This window comes from Rhinopithecus roxellana, chromosome 12 (assembly GCF_007565055.1).
Source record: "Rhinopithecus roxellana isolate Shanxi Qingling chromosome 12, ASM756505v1, whole genome shotgun sequence".
Classification (NCBI taxonomy): domain Eukaryota; kingdom Metazoa; phylum Chordata; class Mammalia; order Primates; family Cercopithecidae; genus Rhinopithecus; species Rhinopithecus roxellana.
The window spans coordinates 2567098-2586287 of NC_044560.1; the positions used below are offsets into that span (position 1 = coordinate 2567098).

Genomic DNA, 19190 nt, shown 5'->3' on the forward strand with positions numbered 1-19190 from the left:
TTACAAAGCAAACTCTAATAATTACTACCTTTGTAAGCTTCTGTGATGGGATAAAGGTGTGATAGCCAGGAGTATAAACAGGTGGACAGCTCTAGCACTCAGAGGTCACTCAGAGGCCACCTGAGGTTCTGACCTTTCTCCCTACCCCTTTTCCCTGCCGTGAAAGTAAGTATTCCTGCTCACCATGTTCCTGGCAAAGATTGCGAGGATATGAGTGTGAAAAACAATAAAAATAAGGCCATGATTTTTAGGCATCGGATTCAATGTTTCTTGGAAAAACTGTCTTCTGGAGGCAGAAAGACATCCTTTTACTTCAGCTGAATGTAAGTCAAAGAGTTCTGGAATCTACAGTCAAAGATAAATTAGAAGAGTTCTCAAATTGTTCTGAATTTAATGCAGCATGGTGCCATAAAAATATTATTAAATAGGACACAGTCAACCAACATCACTGAGTACTTATTTTGGGCTAGGTGGAAAATTAAGAATTTTCCATTAATTATCTGATTTATTTTAGAGTCATGACACCGAAGTACATAATACAAACAAATCCATTCTCAGCAGGGTATAATATAACCCCCCTAAAAATGAAAAGCCCTCAGACATCTTCTTGAAACAGTTTTTCTCAACCTTGGTTGAACATCAGCATGTTATTTAAAAAAAAAAAAAAAAAAACTGGCCAGGCACGGTGGCTCACGCCTGTAATCCCAACACTTTGGGAGGCTGAGGCAGGTAGATCACCTGAGTTCAGGAGTTTGAGACCAGCCTGGGCAACATGATGAAACCCTATCTCTAACAAAAATACAAAAAATTAGCTGGGTGTGGTGGCACATGCCTGTGGTCCCAGCTATACGGAAGGCTGAGGTGGGAGAATCGCTTGAGCCTGGAAGGCAGAGGTTGCACTGAGGTGAGATCACACCACTGCACTCCACTCTGGGTGACAGAGAGAGACTTCATCTCAAAAAAAAAAAGAGAGAGACTAAGCATGGCCCTAGACCAATTAAATCAGAATATGTCAGAGGCAGACCTAAACATCTATATTTTCTAATACCTCTTAGATTAAAAAAAAGAGAAAGAAAACAAAAGGTTGAAAACCACCATTTTAAACTCCCTATTTTCTGAGAAAAGAATTCTTTGTGTGTGTGTGTGTGTGAGATGGAGTTTCGTTCTTGTCACCCAGGCTGAAGTGCAATGGTGCAACCTCCACCCCTCTAGGTTCAAGCTATTCTCCTGCCTCAGCCTCCTGACTAGCTGGGATTACAGGTACCCGCCACCACATCCAGCTAATTTTTATATTTTTGATAGAGACAGGGTTTCACCATGTTGGCCAGGCTGGTCTCGAACTCCTGACCTCAGGTGATCTGCCCGCCTCAGCCTCCCAAAGTGCTGGGATTCAGGCGTGAGCCACTATGCCCGGCCCTGAGAAATTAATTATTTAATAACCAGACAGGCCTAAAGATCCCTTTCTAAAATCTAACATAGAAACAATTCAATATGGATCATGTTTATAAACAAAAATGCATAATGAACTCCTATCATCAACAACCTTCTGAGGCCGAAATCATTCCACAACTTTTACAGCTACATGGAAGCTCAGAAATGTTCTAACGATCCAGTCCCCTTTATAGATAGAAAAACTGCTGCATGAAGACTACGTGACTTGTCTCAGGACACACAGCAAGTTCATGGAAAACCAGCCTGAGAGCCCAGGGCTATCAGGAATCAGAATTATTCAATCAAACCCTATCTGGGGTGTGTGTGTGTGTGTGTGTGTGTGTGTGTGCCGCGCACGCGCACGCATTAAGACAAGGCCTCCTTCCATCATCCAGGCTGGAGTGCAGTAGCACAATCATGGCTCACTACACCCTCCAACTCTTGGGATCAAGGAATCCTCCCACCTCAGCCTCTCAAATAGCCAGAACTACAGTTGCATACCACCACACCCAGATGGTTTTCTTCTTCTATAGAGACAGCGTCTCCCTGTGTTGCCCAGGGTGGTCTCAAACTCCTGGCTTCAAGCAATCCATCTGCCTTGGCCTCCCAAAGAGCTTAGATTACAGGTGTGACCCACCGCACCTAACTCATACCCCATCTGTTTACGAAGTTTTAAGTAGCCCACTTCAACACAGATCCATTTTAATGAAATTTAAAGTCAGGAAGAACTCCTCATAACCATAACTTTTCAATTTCACCTCTAAGAACGTAAAATTCCTTAAAAGTTTTCTTCATTGTCTAGCCAACAAGAATCTGAAACAGGAAGTATTATGATAAAATATTAAGTCAGAAAAAGATTGAGATTTTTACTTAAAAGTCTGGAAGATGAGTGCTTCTTCACCACTGGTAGTGAACCGTTCTCTGTAGAACTCTCCATGGGATGTGAGGTCACTTAGAGACAGACTCCCAATGCTGCCCTGTAAGGCCAGGTCTCCCTCTAAGGATGATAAAGTTAGAACACGTTACTATGTATCTTTTTTTGTCACACAACTTATATATGTCTGGAACAACAGCTGGTAGACACATGCCTCAGATTTTTCACTTTGTAATCAAACATCAAAAGCAAATTTTCATATTCCAATATACCCGGAAAAATATTTTATACAATATTTAAAACAAAGTTTCAATGCAAAAAGAGAAGAAAAAAAAAGTCTCAATGCGGAAGTCCAAAGGGGGCTGAAATAATATAGCAACATCACACATTTAAAAGATAAAACCTTTGTAAATACAGACAGAAACTTCGGGCTTTCTGAGATGAGACCCCGAACTAGAATTAAACATCATTAGCTCTATTAATTATACTCTGGATAAAAGAATAAAGGAGGAAGTGTCAGAAACACGTCAGGTATTCAAGCAACATGAAGTGTGTTTCACTGTGATTTAATGAAAGACCAAAATTACTGAGACAGACAGACACCGGAGACACAGATTTGAAACTACTCTGTATATAAGTGAAGTTTCTGGAAGGTGGAAAGAAGAAAGAAGAGGTGACTGAAACATGTACAACTAGAATGTGAACATACAATGAGTCATAATTAACACTGCATGGATACTAAAAAGGAATATTCTAAACTGTTGTCTCTGTAAAACAAAACTATCATAATTATCGTTATAAAACAATGACTAAGGTATATTTGGCATGCTAGTTCAGCTCCCAATGAATCATAGACACAATTTTTTTTTTTTTTTTTTTTGAGACAGGGTCTCACTCTGTCACCCAGGCTATAGTGCAGTGGCACCATCGTGGCTCCCTGCAGCCTTGACCTTCCAGACTCAAGCAATCCAACCACTTCAGACTCCTGAGTAGCTGGGACTACAGGCACTGGCCACCACAACTGGTTAATTTTCACTATTTTTTGTAGAGATGAGGTCTCACTATGTTGCCCAGGCTTGTCTCAAACTCCTGACCTCAGGCAATCCTCCCACCTCAGCCTCCCAAAGTGCTGGGATCACAGGCGTGAGCCACCATGCCCAGCCACATACTTATTTTAGATACCTAATGTCTTCTAACAAAAATACCCAAGCTTGTACCAATCTTAAAGGCCATTAACAGGAATACGCTGTTTTAAAAAAAAAAAAAAAAAAAAAAAAAAAAAAAGCCAATCTCCTCTAAGAAGCTTTTCTAAAATAATTGTACAAGGCATGAAACTTCAGCCTCAGTTCATTCCCTCCCCAAAAGACATTCTTGTTTTTACTACAGCATCAACATGTGAGCTTTGTAATCTTCAATAATTAGGGAAGGAAAAATGTTTTACCTCACACTTTATAAATCTCCACTATTTAGGCTGGGCACAGTGGCTCACATCTGTAATCCCAGGACTCTGGGAGGCCAAAGTGGATGGATGGCTTGAGCCCAGTAGTTTGAAACCAGTCTGGCCAACATGGCAAAACCCTGTCTGTATAGTTTGAAAAAGTAAGTTAAAATATTATTTTTTAAAAATCCTATTTAGGACCTGATGTAGTTGATCACTTGTATTCGACTAAGAATTTTAACCTACAAAGTCCCATTAGAGAGAATGCTGGCCAGGTGCTGTGGCTCACACCTGTAATCCCAGCACTTTGGGAGGCAGAGGCAGGAGAATCACTTGAGGCCAGGAGTTCGAGACCAGCCTGGCCAACATGGTAAAACACCATCTCTACCAAAAATACGAAAATTAGCCGGTCATGGTGGCATGCACCTGTAATTCCAGCTATTTGGAAGGCTGAGGCATGAGAATCGCTTGAATCCAGGAGGCGGAGTCTGCAGTGAGCCAAGATTGCACCACTGCACTCCAGCCTGAGCTACCAAGCGAGACCTTGTCTCAAAAACACAGAATAAAGAATGCCAGCTTTGCTACAGTATCTCCTGCATAATACCATCACCTCTACTGGTAGCTCCCCCAATTTATGACTCTAGATGCAGTCATATCCTCTGCTTTCCCAGAGACAGCCCTGTTGTATGCCTGTTTTCCAGGTGTAATTGTATTAATGATGTCCCCTTTAACTCTCAAATATATCTCAATTTGAACAAAAAAAAGTTATATGGGCACCCGTGAGTTTGTTGAAAACACAGACACCAGGGCTCCATCCCAACTCAATCAGACTCTCGAGAAGGAGATGAGAGACAGGAGTAGGGAAGAGGTTGTGCCAACACCTGCACTTTTAACAAGCTATCCAGATGATTCTGATCCATAAGCCAGCATTTGGGAAACCACCACCATGAATCCTGGCCAGACTAGTAACCACAATCAAGCCACTGCCACACCTTACTCAGCACGTGAGGACAATCAATTTGTGATCACAATGTTCAAATGCTGACCAGATTTTGCAAGTTTGCTTCCCTCCGCCCCCCACCACTTACCAATCATTTCCAGGTGTGCTACTAATTTGGACACATTTGCTTTGGCAAGCTCACTTGTGGTCTTATTCAGCACCAGAGAAAGTGAATGAACCTAGGAACAGACAAGATAAAGCAAGGCCAATATTACTGGGGAGAAAAGGTATCTTTCAGGAAAACGGAAGAACAATCAAGCAATACACAGAAAGGCTTGGGAAATTTGAAGGTAATGCTTTTAATGACGCCAATTTCACTTCAGCTTTCTTAAGCCAGACAAACCACGACCTGAGGACAGGGCAGAGACTGGACAGTCTAAATTTCAGTTCCACGACCTGAGGACAGGGCAGAGACTGGACAGTCTAAATTTCAGTTTCTGTGGTGCCTTCTCTATGTTTGCCTTGTCTATTTTCTGTTCATGAGATGCTTTACATTATAAAAACAATTTTTCTCATTTTGGCATTCATCATTAATATTGTACAATTCTATAGTAACTCAAACAGATCCATTAAATCTCATTTTAAGAAGTTTTTCAAAACAAAATGATAAATATGATTTAGAATCCTATTTACTACCTTTGAACAAATATTTAATAGAAGCCCACCATTAATCAACTGAGACTTCTCCCAGAAGCCATAATCAAAGATTTTCTTTCCTAGGGACAACTATAAATAGAAGAAAAAATCCTCTGTCTTGGGAGTAGCATTCTTTGTAACAAATAAATTTCATAATGCAATACTGTAATTGCAACTATTAAAAAGATCTTATATGTCTAGGATTTGTTGACTCAGTTCTCAACAACCTTTTTTGCTTTGAGTAACATCACAGGGGACAAAACATGGATGGAAGAGAAGGAGTGAGGAAAAGACTGACACCAGATTTAATCTTCAATTCACACCCACCACTTCCTAACAGCAGGGACCATGCCTTCACCCCCTTGTCTTCAGTGCCTACCACGGAGTAGGTACTCAGGAAATGTCTGGTGCATGAATAACCAGGAGGAAAAAAAGATGGGAAAAGAAAAAAAGGATGTAATAGAAGGAAAGGAAGAAGGAAAATCATTTATAGAAGAAGACAGAGAAAAAGCAGTGGGTTATTATAGTTGGAGCAATGACTTTGTGGGGGGAACTCCACTTCCCTTACAGTATGATTTCTCACACAGACACAGAAGGAATCGCAAGGCAAGATCATCATGGGGGAATTAAAAACCTCTAGTAAGCTGGATGCAGTGCTCACACCTGTAATCCCAGCACTTTGGGGGGCAAAGGCAGGAGGATCACTTGAGGTCAGGAGTTCAAGACCAGCCTGGCCAACATGGTGAAACCCCGTCTCTCCTAAAAATAGAAAAACTAGCTGGGGATAGTGGCAGGCATCTGTAATTCCAGCTATTTGGAAGGCAGAGGCACAAGAATCTCCTGAACCCAGGAGGCAGAGGTTGCAGTGGGCCAAGATCACGCCACTGCATTCCAGCCTGGACAATAGGGCAAGACTCTGTCTCAAAAAAACAAAATAAAAATAATGAAAACCTCTAGTCATTTAATTTTACCGAAAGAACATGTACACTGGGTCTAAAAATGCTTTGTTTGGAGGAATCCAACCATCACCAGCACTTGAACCAGCTCTTCGCTTGAATCTTAGTGTCACTAACGAATGATGATCAGATGCTGTATGCCTCAATGCAACAGGAAGCACTCAGCAGCCCCTCTGGCGTGCTCTTACCCCAAGCTGAACTGAATCTGATGGGGTCCCTAGAGCTAACATCCACTGGTTAAAATAGAGCATAAAAGAAGTCAAACAGTCAAACAAGAAAACACATAAACCTAAAATGCGGGACACTCTAAAAGGCACTAACCCAGCTTCTGTAACAACTCAATTGGCGGTGGGGTTGAAAGGGGGCAGGTATACCATAATTCTAAGAGATTTAAAAGACATGACAGCAAATGTAACATGGAACCTTACTTGGATCCTGATTCAAAAAAATGCATGCATCAGGCTGGGCACAGTGGCTCATGCCTGTAATCCCAGCACTTTGGGAGGCCAAGGCAGGCCGATCACTTGAGGCCAGGAGTTCAAGATCAGCCTGGTCAACATGGTGAAACCCCAACTCCATTAAAAATACAAAGATTAGCAAGGTAAGGTGGCACACGCCTGTAGTCCCAGCTACTTGGGGGACTGAGGCAGGAGAACAGCTTGAACCCAGGAGGCAGAGGCTGCAGTGAGCCAAGATCACACCATTGCACTCCAGCCTGGGTGACAGAGCAAGACAAGGAAGAGAAGAGAAAGAAGAGAAGAGAAGAGAAGAGAAGAGAAGAGAAGAGAAGAGAAGAGAAGAGAAATTCATGCATCGTTTTATTCCTCATTTTGTAAATGTGAAAACTTTGGCTTGCAAAAGCACAGTATTCTACTGAATTATAGAGACCAACAGAATAGAAAGGCAAGAAGTTTCTTAAACCATTCACTACTCTACAATCCACCAATAAAAGGGCATTTTTGAGACAATCAGAGAATCTGATTATGGACTGGTGTTAGAAAATACCAAGAAATTCTTGTTAGTTGGATGTGACAAAGCATTGTGGTATGTCCATTGTTTTTTTAGAAATAAATACTGAAGTATGTAGAGATGAAATGATATATCTGGAATTTGCTTTAAAATACTTCAGCAGGCTGAGCGCGGTGGCTCACTCCTGTAATCCCAGCACTTTGGGAGACTGAGGCAGGTGGATCCCTTGAGGTCAGGAGTTTGACAGCAGCCTGGCCAACATGATGAAACTCTGTCTCTACTAAAACTACAAAATTAGCCGGGCATGGTGGTGCGCACCTGTAATCCCAGCTACTTGGAGGACTGAGGCAGGAGAATCACTCGAACCCAAGAGGCAGAGGTTGCCGTGAGCCAAGATCATGCCTCTCCACTCCAGCCTGGGCAACAGACCGAGACTCCATCTCAAAATAAATAAATAAGTAAATAAATAAATAAAATACTTCAGCAAAGAAAAAAGGCATAAAGTAAATGTGATGAATTACAGGGTTGGGCAAATGGGGGTTCATTATACTGTTTCTCTGTGATATATCTGATTTTTTTGACAATAAAAATGTTTTTCAAAAATACTTATTTTAAAAACTGCATTGCTGAGGGACACTTATCCAGTCCTGTTCTCTTATAGAACCAGCCACATCAACCAAGGCAAAGCCCTCTGGGAGCACTGCATACTCAACACCAAAGAGTTCCTGACACAGATCATCACAGTCACTGCAAAAATAAAGTTCCAGGTACAGACATATAAAGCCCAAAGGAATGGCTAACACCTCTCCAGGTTCCATCCACCTTGCTAAACCCAAGGTACCAGAGGGCTCGGAATACTGCAAAGTCATTCATTCACCAGACACTGAACAAGAAAGGTAAGCTGGTCCTTTCCCATCTCTCCCCTGAGATGTCTTCCATTTCTAGAGGAATGAGGCCTACTATCAGCTAGGGAAATAAGAAAATGGCATCTAGATAAAATGTGATTCTCCTCCCTGACTTCTCCCCAGAAGTTAAGTGCAAGTCCACACATGCTAAGACATGTGGATGAAGAACATCCTTGAGGCACACAAATGTTACCAACCACGGCCAGGGTTCCAGGGCTCTGGACGGGTGCTAGTGACAACAGGCCTATGTGCCCTCGAATGGGCTATTCAGGTTAACTGCTTTCACATCCTGCTGTTCCATCACACACAGCAGAATAGCCTTAAACTCAAATGCTGTCTTTTTTATGTTTTTTTTTCCTTAATACTTACAATATGAGTATCAAGGACAAGTTATAAGTATGGAAATCCATGTAACATAAAAATAATAATGGCTACCACTCATTGAATCCTTATTGTGTGCCACACACTGTGTGGAGGGCCTTACAACAACCCTATGACGGGGGTGCACTGAACATCCTCAGTTTATTGATAAAAAAATTAAGGGCAAAAGAGGCCAAGTGGTTGGCCCCAGACCACATAGCCACATGGGTACGGTGAAAGTACTAGGACTCAAACTCAGGCAGTCCAACTTTTGAGACCATTCTTTTTTTTTGAGATGGAGTCTCGCTCTGTTGCCCAGGCTGGAATGCAGTGACGCGATCTCGGCTCACTGCAAGCTCCGCCGCCCGGGTTCATGACATTCTCCTGCCTCAGCCTCCCAAGTAGCTGGGACTACAGGCACCCGGACCACGCCCAGCTAATTTTTTTGTATTTTTTAGTAGAGACGGGGTTTCACCGTGTTAGCCAGGATGGTCTCAATCTCCTGACCTTGTGATCCGCCTGCTTCAGCCTCCCAAAGTGCTGGGATTACAGGTGTGAGCCACTGCGCCTGGGCGAGACCGTTATTAACAGTTATGCTGTTGCTCTCAATGAAAGCAAATAATGTTCTGAGAGAAACGGGACAGTAACAAAAGCCACGCTTTAAAGTTGCTATTACAGACTACACACTTTGCTAGGTGCCTTCCACATATCACCTCATTTAGTCATCTTAGACGATGGAAGATGAGGAAACTACGGTTCAGAGAAGCAAAGTAACTCCTCTGATTTATAGAGCTCAAAGAAAAGGCAAGATTCTTAAATCACTTACTTTCCCTGCCTCCAGATGGATTTACACTAAAACCTTTCCCAAAATATTAACGTCTACCTTTTGTAACAAACACCTAGAAGACTAGATAGCTCCCCTGCCAACAAGAGCTATTTTCCAAAGTAAATGTAAAATACTTGCATTTATATCAACAAGCCCAAATCCATTTTTAGAGCTTAAGGGAGCCAAAGGGAACTGAGGATACCTTGAGATCCAGCTTGGTGTTCACTGGATCCTGAAGTCCAGACTCCATGGAGGCGTGTGGCTCCGACTTCACGTTGTGTACAATGCCCTCAGGAGGCAGCCTCATTGCGTGGTTGTCTGCAGTGGAGCCGATTCCAAAAAAGTCCAGTATCACCACCCAGGTTTGCAGTGTGATCAGCACATCCAAGCAATTAAAATCAACATCAATGCTCCGGTTAACTCGATTGTAACTGGAAGAGAATTCGGGATGTTTCTTATCTACCAAGAATATGTTGATGTGGACTAAGGAATCATCAAATTTACTCTTTCCAACAAGTATCTTGGGCTCATCCGCTGTTGGAGAAGGAGGTGGGGTCAAGGGATAGTCCTTGTCTTGGACTTCCTTTTGCTTTTTCCGAGATGCAGAGGTGGGTCTTTGATACAACTGGAAGACATTAGGAGCTTCTTCCATGTGGGAAGGGAGAGACCGAGGCATATCGGGATATTCCACGTTGGACACTGAGGGGCAAGACTGAGAAAGATATTCTTTTTGTGCTAAACTAGATGGCTTAGGAGCTCCTCGAGACACCATCAGGTTCTTATATTTAGAATCTGGATTTTTCTCCAGTAAGTCCTCCATCAGCAGAGAATGCAGGGCAATCTGAATAGATAAAGTCTGGGGATGGTCTTTACTGAATTCCACCTCAAAGTCCTGAAACTTTAAGCTCACAAGACCTTGGGCCCCCAAAGTCAGATCTCCACTTAGCTGAACCTGAAGCTCCGATATACAAAAGGTGGCTTGAATCTGAGTAAAGGATTTGACTTCCTTCACTGACAATGACTTCTGAGAGGTGTTAGAAAGGCTGGAGTGGCTGAACAATCCATTCTCCTTCCTTTCAACAGAAGATTCTCCACAGGTACTGAGTGGAGGCAGAGGAGAATCAGGGCAAGGGGAGGAGGTAGCACTGGCTAGATACTTATTCAGATCTTCACTGTACACGAGATTGTCCAGCGTTTGTAAAACCTGCTCATATACATGCTTGGCTAACACCACCTGTATTGAAAAGAGAAAAATTCAGTTACTCTACTACTATTATTAAATGCACATAAACGTAATGCCCATAAATGTTTACAGTTGCTATTTATGGGTTCCTACATGATTCCTACATAAGGCTGTAAGTTAGCTGATAGCAAAGACTATCTCTTTTCTTTTCTGTCCTCAGCTCTTTTTGTCCCACTTCTATTCACGAGACCCTCCCTCAGCACCCTACACAATAATCTACATATAATAAGAGTTCAATAAGTACTGTGGATTATGCCTGAAGCAATGAAGTCACTTTTTCTGACCCCACAAAAATGCAGAAACGAAGAGTGTTGACAAAAGTCTGGTGTGGAGACACTACAGAATTGAGAAATAAGGTTCATGGTTCTAAAACTGGCTGATCATCACCAGTTAGTTAATGGTCAATGTTTAGGACTGGTAGTACTTTTTAGAAAAAAATCATGATGATCCATGATTAGTTATGTTTCCTTTCTCTTTTGCTTCATTTTTAATTACAATTTCTTATAAAAAATGTTTTCAGCCAGGCACAGTGGCTCACGTCTGTAATCCCAGCCCTTTGAGAGGCCGAGGCGGGTGGACTGTGTGAGCCCAAGAGTTCAAGACTAGCTTGGGCTACATGGTGAAACTGTCTCTACAAAAAAATACAAAATTAGCAGGGTGTGGTGGCACAGGCCTGTAGTCCCAGCTACTCGGGAGGCAGAGGTGGGAGGATCACTTGAGCCCAGGAGGTGCAGGACACAGTGAGCTGAGATCATGCCACTGCACTCCAGCCTGGGCCACAGAGCAAGACCCTGTCTCAAAAAAAAAAAAAAAAAAAAAAAAAAACTTTTTTCAGACAAGATTTTTATTTAATAAAGGGTAATTTTTAACAGAGGAATTCCAACCAATAGATGCAGAAATAATGACGGAATTAGAAAAAGTGACAATTTTGTAACCCCTAATTAAATAATGTGTGCCATCAAAGTTCATTAGTAGAATAAAACATTATGTGAATGACTGACAGGGAATTCTGCAATGGAAAAATCAAGGTTCTTGCCACTTAAATACAATTATCCACTTTAACATCAATAAGAGAGAAAAAAGACATAATTATGTACCTCCTGATATAAAGTAATACGAAGTATATGGCACCACCTACCTGAAGTGTACCCCCTAACCCCCCTGCCAAAAAAGAAACCTGAATCCAGTCAAACCCATAGAACTAAACCTGTTCTACAGACTTTACAGGAAATATGGGGGAGGACAAGTTAAGTGGCACATGAACAGCCAAATTCAGAAAGTGGGACATTCTACGGGACAACTGACTTAGTTCCACAACAAAATATGACAACATGGGGGGACAATATGGGGGGACAACAAAGAGAGGGAAACTAGATGAACAGAGACCTACATAATGTATCACCCAAATGCAACGGTGCCAGTTGTCTGTATCCCGATTCCAACAAACCCAAAACAAAGACATTTTTGAGATGATCCAAAATATTTCTGAATTCTAAAAATCGGTTAAAATTTAGATAATATCAAAGAACGCTCTTTACTTTTGTAAGACGTGAAATACCACTGTGGTCATGTAAGAAGAAGCACATAGTTTTCGGAAATACATTCTAAATGCAAGGGGTGATGACGGCATGACATCTGGGATTCACCTTAAACTATTTCAGCAAAAAAAAAAAAACCAGATAAAACAAATGTGGCAAAATCTTCATAAGTGGAATCAGAGTGATGGGCACATAATGCTCATTAGACTTTTGTATAGGTTTACATTGTTTCATAACCAACTTTTTAAAAACTTAAATTATTAAATTAATTACTAATCACTTATTTTTTTTTTTTTTTTTTTTTTTTGAGACGGAGTCTCGCTCTGTCGCCCGGGCTGGAGTGCAGTGGCCGGATCTCAGCTCACTGCAAGCTCCGCCTCCCAGGTTCACGCCATTCTCCTGCCTCAACCTCCCGAGTAGCTGGGACTACAGGCGCCCGCCACCTCGCCCAGCTAGTTTTTTTGTATTTTTTAGTAGAGACGGGGTTTCACCGTGTTAGCCAGGATGGTCTCGATCTCCTGACCTCGTGATCTGCCCATCTCAGCCTCCCAAAGTGCTGGGATTACAGGCTTGAGCCACCGCGCCCGGCCTAATCACTTATTAAATAATTCAAATAATTATCTTAAACAATTATTTTTAAAGAAAGAATTATCTAAAATAATGTTTTTAAGATTTTCATCAAAACAACAGTTAAGTCAATGGCAACCATAAGAATAAGTCAACATAGGCCAGGCATGGTGGCTCACACCTGTAATCCCAGTACTTTGCGGGGCCGAGGCAGGAGGATCACTTGAGGCAAGGAGTTCAAGACCAGCCTGGCCAACATGGTGAAACCCTGTCTCTACTAAAAATACAAAAATTAGCCAGTGTGGTGGCGAATGCCTGTAATCACAGCTATCCGGGAGGCTGAAGCAGGAGAATTGCTTGAATGTGAGAGGCAGAGAGGTTGCAATGAGCCAAGATCACGCCACTGCACTCCAGCCTGAGTGACAGTGAGACTCCATCTCAAAAAAGAAAAAAGAGCAAGTCAACATAATCCAATAGAATTTACATCACATGCAAATTTAAGGTGAAAACTTTGTCCTGATAGCTACCACTGATGGGGCAAAAGCTTAGTCTGAGAAGGGAAAGCTTTGGAGTAGTTCTCTCAGGGGTCCCAGAGAGCCCTGAGAGGAACCACTAATGTCAAAAGGCAGGCCCACTCCATAAACAGCATGCCTGGGTTACTCCAGAACAGCTGCCAGACACAGACCAACTACTGTTGTGCCAGACACAGACCACAGACCGTCCTAAGAGCCTGCCTGTCACTGCTGTTTTATAATGTACTGCTCTTTGCTCTAGTCCCTGTGAAATCAGGGAAAGTGACACTTTTGAAGGAAAAAAACGAAAAGCTGTATACATACACGCATGCCCATAAAAAAAGAAATCCCTATCCTGGCCCATTTCATTTCAGAGAGGGCAGGACTAATTCTTTGTTGAAAGGATCTGTCCACAGCTCAGATGATCACAATGTTTCATAGGCTGGGTTTAGTATGTCTAAGTGTGACAAGAATGATATCCTCCTGGGAAAGGAGACTCTGACTGTGTAAGCAATCATTTCCCCATTTCTGAATGTCAACGGAATTAAGAATCTGCCATCTTCCTCCAGATAACCCACCCTTCCTCCATATGAAAAAGGCTGACAAGATGGATTCCCCACGACAAAAGGATTCCATGATTATTGGAACAAGGTTTCAACAATGGTATTATGCATGGGTGACATCTCTTTGAAAATATATTTTCCTTCCAACGTGTAACAGACATAAATATGTGTCATATTTATAGAGTGTTAATATACACTTATGACTTCAACTGCCCTGACATGAATTTACCTGAACTGGATTGACAAATTTTCCTTCAATCTTCATGATGCTAGAAGTTCCCAGGTCATCTGGGCTAAGAGAAAAAGTCAATTCAGATTCTCTCTCTATAGGGATCTTCTCCAGTTTAAACTGAATGGTGGTGTTGTTCAGGATGTGAAAAGCTGGCATAAAAGAGACGAAATGATAAGACTGTAAACCTTAACATTTACTTCATTACTGCTGATTAAACATAGAGTATACAAAATACAGCCCATGAGTTACTCTTAGACCAGGAGGGCACGTTAGCCTGGCACCTGGGGTCTATGATTGAGAGCAAACCTTAACAGCTATCCCGAGGCCAAAATTCATAGCAAGATGAGGTACGATATATATTTACACAAAAAGAGAAACAATATTTTTATCATATGCTCCATTTGGTAGCTTCAAAACACGACGTGGTGAACATTAATCCAGTCCAGAGACTATATTATGCTTCTCTGAGTCACCCAAGCTGGCATTTTCCAAACCAAATTATTCATCCTTCCCTACCTTTCAGACACAGATGTATCCCTCTTATTAGGCCTAAATCAGAATCTAGGACAACACAGAGTTCTAAGTAAACAACTTCTATCCAAGCAGAGAAAGCAATCTTTCGACAAGTATAAAAACGTATCAGTGAATTAACATGTGATGACCACAGAAGGCTAAGTTCTCAAAGGCATTAATTGTGTCACAATAAAGCCATGCTCTAGGGCTTACCTGATCTCTGTGTGCCAAAACCAACAGATTGGACTGTTTCGTTTTATCTGATCAGATCCAGAATACAAACATAAGCTTTTATTCTCAGAACCCTGGACCAACCCATTATAGAACAAGATGACAGAATATTAAAGAAGATAATATCCACAAACTATTTACATCAACCCCTTGAGGTATCTTGGGCTAAAATATTTAACTAGGAAGGATCTACGGCTTGGGAACAGAATATCAGATATATCTGACCAAATTAAACAATACTTTAACAACATCCATCCACTGAAGTGTCTCTGTAAATGAGTACTCATCCAATTTCAAACTGGAACACTTTAAAAAAAATAAATTCCTGCCCAGGCACGGTGGCTCACACCTGTAATCCCAACACTTTGGGAGGCCAAGGCAGGCAGATCACCTGAGGTCATGAGTTCGAGACCAGCCTGGCCAACATGTTGACCCCCTGTCTCTACTAAAAATACAAAAATTAGCCGGGCGTGGTGGCGGACGGGTAATCCCAGCTACTTGGGAGACTGAGCCAGGAGAATCACTTGAACCTGGGAGGTAGAGGTTGCAGTGAGCTGAGACTGCACCATTGCACTCCAGCCTGGGCAACAAGAGCAAAACTCCGTCTCAAAAAACCAAAAAAATAAAAATAAAAGTAAGTAAATTCCTGTTTTGCCAAATATGATATTAAATGGAAAAGGGTGAAAACATGCCAACTTACTACAAGGCATTCTATTAAAACTCTTTTTGATTTCTTAAGCATTACCGGAGGATTATTCTAAAAGAAAAGGATTTTGTTGTTGCTATTTTAAACAAGGGACTCCGTGAGATGGGTTTTCAATCATTAAACAAAATGGAACAAAAGACATGCTCCTCACCTTGACCTCTATGCAAAGATTCAAAGAAATCATGTCGTGTGAAATGAGCTTCCTCCTGACTGTTGGCACTGCCAGACCCGGAAGGTGGGCAAAACGTCCGGCTTCCTTCAGAACCAACAGCTTCTCTACCTGCCAACTGTGTGCAATTCAAAGAATACAGTTTAATGTCCTTGATTTCCACCTGCAGACGGTCACTTCTGGATTCATCATCTCCCGCCACGAAATTCCGGATGAATATCTGTCCCAAGTGTCCCACCAACAACTCAGGACTCCCTGGCTTCCGAGGGATAGAAACAACTGGTGATTCAATGTTTATGTTCAAGATTAGCTTTACAGTGTCCGAAGGAGATGAAGCTAGGTCAAACCCATATATTTCATTTTCCTCTAAGATAAAGGGTTCCCGAGTCTTCCTTGGAGTTTCAAAGAGCGATACCATCTCGCTATACTCGGCAGTCTTGGTAGCTAGTACTGTGGTGACTTTGCTGGCTGCACTTTTCAGCATACTTCGAAAATTTTCTTCCAGTTCATCCATGGATAACGTCAACTCCTTCAAAAACTTAGCAGAGTGGTTATAATGTAAAGACGCCATCTTCAGGTTGAGAAAACACTCCTGTTTAGATTTCTCAACAAACGTGAAACTCAAAGCTTCAGTGAGGGCTGCATCTTCCATTCTGACAAACACAGATTCAAAGTAGCCAATATCACTGATGATATTTTCATAGCCTACAGAATTCCCAATGCTGACAACATACTGGTTTTTAACATTATCTTGTGTCAAATCCATAAGCTGTAAACAGCCGAGAGAACCATTCATGTCAAACGTGCTACCCATTGAGACATTGACTTTGGTGCCACCTATACTTGCAGTTGCAATTTTTCTGCCATATTTCTCTCCATTTGCCATGCCCACTGTCCGAAGAAGCAGTAAATTAAGCCTATGGATTTCCACTGCAACCTCCGTGTTTTGTTCATAGGTAGACTGGTAAGTTCCTTGTTCTCTGAAGCTTCTTTCAAAATCAGTCATTAAAGGTTGAGGACTTAAATCATCTTTTTCCTTGGGAAAGGATTTTTGAAGAAAACCGATTAGCTCCACGATCGTCTCTGGATTGAGGATAATATCTAAATTATTCACCTGCAGGGAAATCACCTGAAGAGAACTGTCTAAATTCATTGATGGGCACTCTGAACTCACAAACTGATATTCCAACTTAATAAGCGACTCCTGCTCTTTGGTGAGAATTTTGTCAAGTGAAACACTAGTAGCTGATCGGTTGTTCAGCGTAGCTCCATCAGTTAAGTGGGCCACATTCGGTCCAGAGACAGGAGACTGGGCCCTGCTATCCCGAAGGCTTCCTGTTGGAATATCAAAGCTCAAGTTCTTATGGGAAGCCATCAAAAGGTCAAAATCAGCACCATATGTCTGCATGGTATCCACCAGGAGCAAACCATGAACAGTTAGCGAGACTTCAGCATCATAAGGCCTCTTCACAAAGTGAGCATTGGTACCAAACACCTTGAGCACAGAAATGTAGCGGCCATTGCTCTCGACACCAAGCTGCATACAGTTCACTTTAAATTCCGCCAGGAGGAGCTGCGACTCCACCAGAACCTCACGGGTATGCTGCTCCAGCATCACAATGCTCTGGGTTAAATTCATTACGGAGTCTTGCAAACTTCCCCGCTGCTCCTCCTGGGGAAAAATCTTTTCTTTAATCTGAGTGTCAGAAGTTTTCATTTCTGGGGTGGTGAGGAGAGCAAAGCAATTCTTTAGTGCAGATATTTTATCTTCATTAATGTGGATTTTCAAGTCTGGTAAGTTGCCTGACAGCACGGCTCCTGGATATTTGGGATCTGAAGTATAAATCAATCGACGCTCTAACTGTAGGTGGACGTCGAACTTCTCTACCACATGGGTTGGTCCCACGTCAATATCCTGGACATGCTTCCAATTGTCTTTCACTCGTCCAACCATGATCTGGAGGTCCATAAATGACAGCGAGTACCTCTCATACATCTTTGTGCTCATTAAATGTGCTTGAAGCTGTTCTTCACTGAATTCAACTCCAGGAAAGGGAGGCGTTTTCTCTCCATTGCTGCTGTTTGACTCAGGAGGTGGGGTGTTAGGAGGTGTGGCCAGGGGGGTCTTATATTCATCATCACTAAACTGGGTCTCTTCAGATGCGGACCCATCCCTACTTTTCCTCCTGGAGTTATCTGCAGATAAAAAAGAGAAGATTCAAATATATGTCTGCTATTTCCCTCCTCTTTCCCTTAATGTAATAATTATGAAAGGTAGAGAATCAACCAACCCGTTTGAGAAAACTGAGGACAACTCTAAGCATAATATCTGTGTTTACCATTTTCTAAGTGTGAATTTACCTATTAATTTGGAAATCAGAACACAAATATAAAAAAGTATGGACGTTAGAAAAGCTGGAGGCCCCCTGACATGAGCGCCACCTGCTGGCCCAATGCTTCCTCCTCACTTCTCGCCTGACTTGCCATGGGCATGGGCTGCTTTCACCAACCCTTTCTTATGTCACTCTCCAGAGTCTTTTCTTTCTTTTCCTTTTTCTGTGTGGTCATTTGTTTCTCCCATTGGAATGTTCTTTTTTTTCAGATGAAGTCTCACTCTGCCGCCCAGGCTGGAGAGCAATAGCACAATCTCGGCTCACTGCAACCTCTGCCTCCCAGGTTTAATTGATTCTATTGTCTCAGCCTCTCAAGGGGCTGGGATTACAGGTGTGCACCACCATGCCCAGCTAATTTTTTGTATTTTTTTAATTATTTATTTTTGAGATGGAATCTCACTCTGTCACCCAGGCTGGAGTGCAGTGGCATGATCTTGGCTTACTGCAACCTCCGCCTCCCAGGTTCAAGAGATTCTCCTGCCTCAGCCTCCCGAGTAGCTGGGATTACATGTGCCCACCGCCATGCCCGGCTAATTTTTGTACTTTTAGTAGATACAGGGTTTCACCATGTTGGCCAGACTGGTCTCGAACTCCTGACTTCAGGTGATCCACCCACCTCATCTTCCCTAAGTGCTGGGATTACAGGCGTGAGTCACCGCATCTGGCCAATTTTTTGTATTTTTAGTAGAGACAGAGTTTCACCATGTTGGCCAGGCTGCTCTCGAACTCCTGAGTTCATGTAATCCACCCACCTCAGCCTCCCAAAGTGCTGGAATTACAGGCGTGAGCCACTGCACCCAGCATCCACTGGAATGCTCTAAGAGAAGAGAGGTCTCATCTTTCTTGGTCAACATAGTCTTCCTAGTGCCAAGGTAGTGCTTGATGAGCAGTAACTGCTCAATATGCAATTGTGTAGCCCCAGAGACCACACTCAGCCCGTCTCCAGCTAAGCAGTGCCAAGACAGCTATAAAAATACACCACTGGGGCTGGGCATGGTGGCTCACACCTGCAATCCCAGCAATTTGGGAGATCAAGACAGGCAGATTGCTTGAGGCTAGGAGTTCGAGACCTGCCTGGCCAACATGGCAAAACCCCATCTCTACTAAAAATACAAAAATTGGCTGGGT

At 42.4% G+C, this 19190-nt stretch overlaps 1 protein-coding gene across 6 annotated transcripts in view; it reads right to left on the minus strand.

The window, feature by feature from the left end:
* VPS13D (vacuolar protein sorting 13 homolog D) overlaps window positions 1-19190 on the minus strand; it is a 294906-nt gene that overhangs the window by 226854 nt on the left and 48862 nt on the right. For all 6 annotated transcript variants that reach the window (XR_004060385.1, XM_030942225.1, XM_030942226.1 and 3 more), the window contains 5 exons: window positions 15652-17865; window positions 14048-14199; window positions 9598-10629; window positions 4832-4922; window positions 2302-2428 (listed from right to left, as the gene is read on the minus strand). Coding sequence is in view for 5 of the 6 variants with exons in the window: in XM_030942225.1 (XP_030798085.1) it covers window positions 2302-2428; window positions 4832-4922; window positions 9598-10629; window positions 14048-14199; window positions 15652-17865 (3616 nt within the window). In the remaining variant the exon portion in view is untranslated. The remainder of the gene's footprint in view (window positions 1-2301; window positions 2429-4831; window positions 4923-9597; window positions 10630-14047; window positions 14200-15651; window positions 17866-19190) is intronic.